General features: G+C 34.8%; 1 protein-coding gene across 1 annotated transcript; it reads right to left on the minus strand.

Annotated features, from left to right (window-relative positions):
• Positions 1–325: 325 nt before the first annotated feature.
• On the minus strand, positions 326–1,003 carry LOC129739557 (protein UXT). The gene is made up of 2 exons (XM_055731036.1): positions 929–1,003; positions 326–862 (listed from the first exon to the last, which is right to left on the minus strand). Exons 1-2 carry the CDS (start codon positions 967–969, stop codon positions 406–408), a joined length of 498 nt encoding a protein of 165 aa, XP_055587011.1. The 5' UTR covers positions 970–1,003; the 3' UTR covers positions 326–405.
• Positions 1,004–1,703: the final 700 nt, after the last annotated feature.

The raw sequence follows: 1,703 nt of genomic DNA on the forward strand, positions 1-1,703 counted from the left end.
CCCTGAATGTATGCACCCTCTATCGCTTAACTTTCTTCGAATAATATATGAATTTTTTTAAATAATATTAACGTTTATTTCAGGGCTTTTACTTTACTGACTCCGAGAGTATCCATTATTTGTTATTGTTAGTATGGGAAAGGAAGTTGTAAAACAAGTCTAGGTACTTATTTGGGATTGATATCATGTACGTTAGAATTAATAGGAATTTCATGACATTTAAGGATGAATCTGCAAAAAAATTCCATTGATTTAAGTTCAAAACGGCACATTAATTTGTAAGTTGTTAATAGAAATTCTCAGACTGTAAATTAAAGCTCACTGCTTAATTTTCAATTCAAAGAAATATTTTATTCAAAACGTTTTATATACAAAGTTTTCAAAATATCAGTTTGTATCCCTGTCTTACCGCTCTACAGAATCATGTAATTTGTTTGCATCACCTATAACAAGCAAGGCTAGTTTAATGTTGGCACGCGTCTCGATGCTCTTGTCCCGAATTACATCTGCCTGCTTCGTCAGCACGTTGATTTTCATATCCACGAAGCGCAGCGCCTCGTCTAGCCGGAACTCAACAAAGTGACACAATCCCACATCCACCAGTATCCGGTCCGGACTGTCGGCTTTGGCCTTCATGAAAAAATTTCCACCGACGTTGATCTGGGTTTTGAAACCGTCGGTAGCGTTTTCCTGCACGTTTTCGATCATGTTCTTCAGCTGAACGTACTCCATGATTTCTCCATTTAATCGGTTGAGTTGTTCGTTGTAGATTTTTAAATCCTCTCGGAGGCAATCGTTCACGAAGGACTCGATGTTGCCTGGTTCAAGCCGGCCCTGGGATTCTGGGGTCATTTTGCCAGTTCTGGGAAAAATTAACTTCAATGTTAAAATCGTTTTACTTGTGGTTTACCCGAAAAATTTACTGCACCTTTCACGCAGATTTTCTCGCGTTTTACCAGGGGAAAACATAAACAAAACAACTTTTCAAATGGTTGGTTTGGCTTAATGTCCTATATTAAAATAAGACCTTTTGATAACGGAAAGTAGCACTCCAAACGAGGGATCAAACAAACGTTATGCCTACCCACTGTGCATCTTTTGTCCGTTAGAGGCGCTGTTGTCAGATAAACTTATATGAGTTCAAATATATTAATATATTAAAGCTGTGTTGATACTTATTAGTTCAAAGAAAATTTGCTTCATTTTTTTTCAATTTTAGAATGAATGTCATATTTTTCATACTACGTTTCCAAATTGTAGTTGTTGTTCTCAGTAATTATTTATAAATTGTTAGCTACACCTAGCGGCGAATAGCACAGACTTTTGTTACGACCACCCTCAAATTTCTGATCTGAACATACAATGTTGCCAGTTATTCTCAAGCGCTTTGATTCTTTTCAAATCAAATTCCATTTAATTTTTAAAAAAAATGATACAGTAATGATGAGTTTAATATGATTCAATGAAATAGACTGACTTATGTGACGACTTCAAATTTATTTTTCCATAAAAAGTCACTATTAATTTAGATTTCAAATGAAGAATTTAAATTATGTTTGTATTATTGATACACAAAATAAGTGGTTTTTTTTCGAACTATTGAAAAATATAGAAAATCAACAACACTGCTTACTCACACCAACACATCGGATTAAAATATGACAAGAAAACGTCAAAATTGCACCCTCCTCCTCCTTCTGGTT

This window comes from Uranotaenia lowii, chromosome 1 (assembly GCF_029784155.1).
Source record: "Uranotaenia lowii strain MFRU-FL chromosome 1, ASM2978415v1, whole genome shotgun sequence".
NCBI lineage: Eukaryota > Metazoa > Arthropoda > Insecta > Diptera > Culicidae > Uranotaenia > Uranotaenia lowii.

Coding starts and splice junctions, on each gene's coding strand:
- LOC129739557 (XM_055731036.1), bottom strand. CDS start 969: ATGTTTTCCCCTGGTAAAACGCGAGAAAATCTGCGTGAAAG. Junction 863..928: donor CGAGAAAATCTGCGTGAAAG/GTGCAGTAAATT, acceptor AATTTTTCCCAG/AACTGGCAAAATGACCCCAG.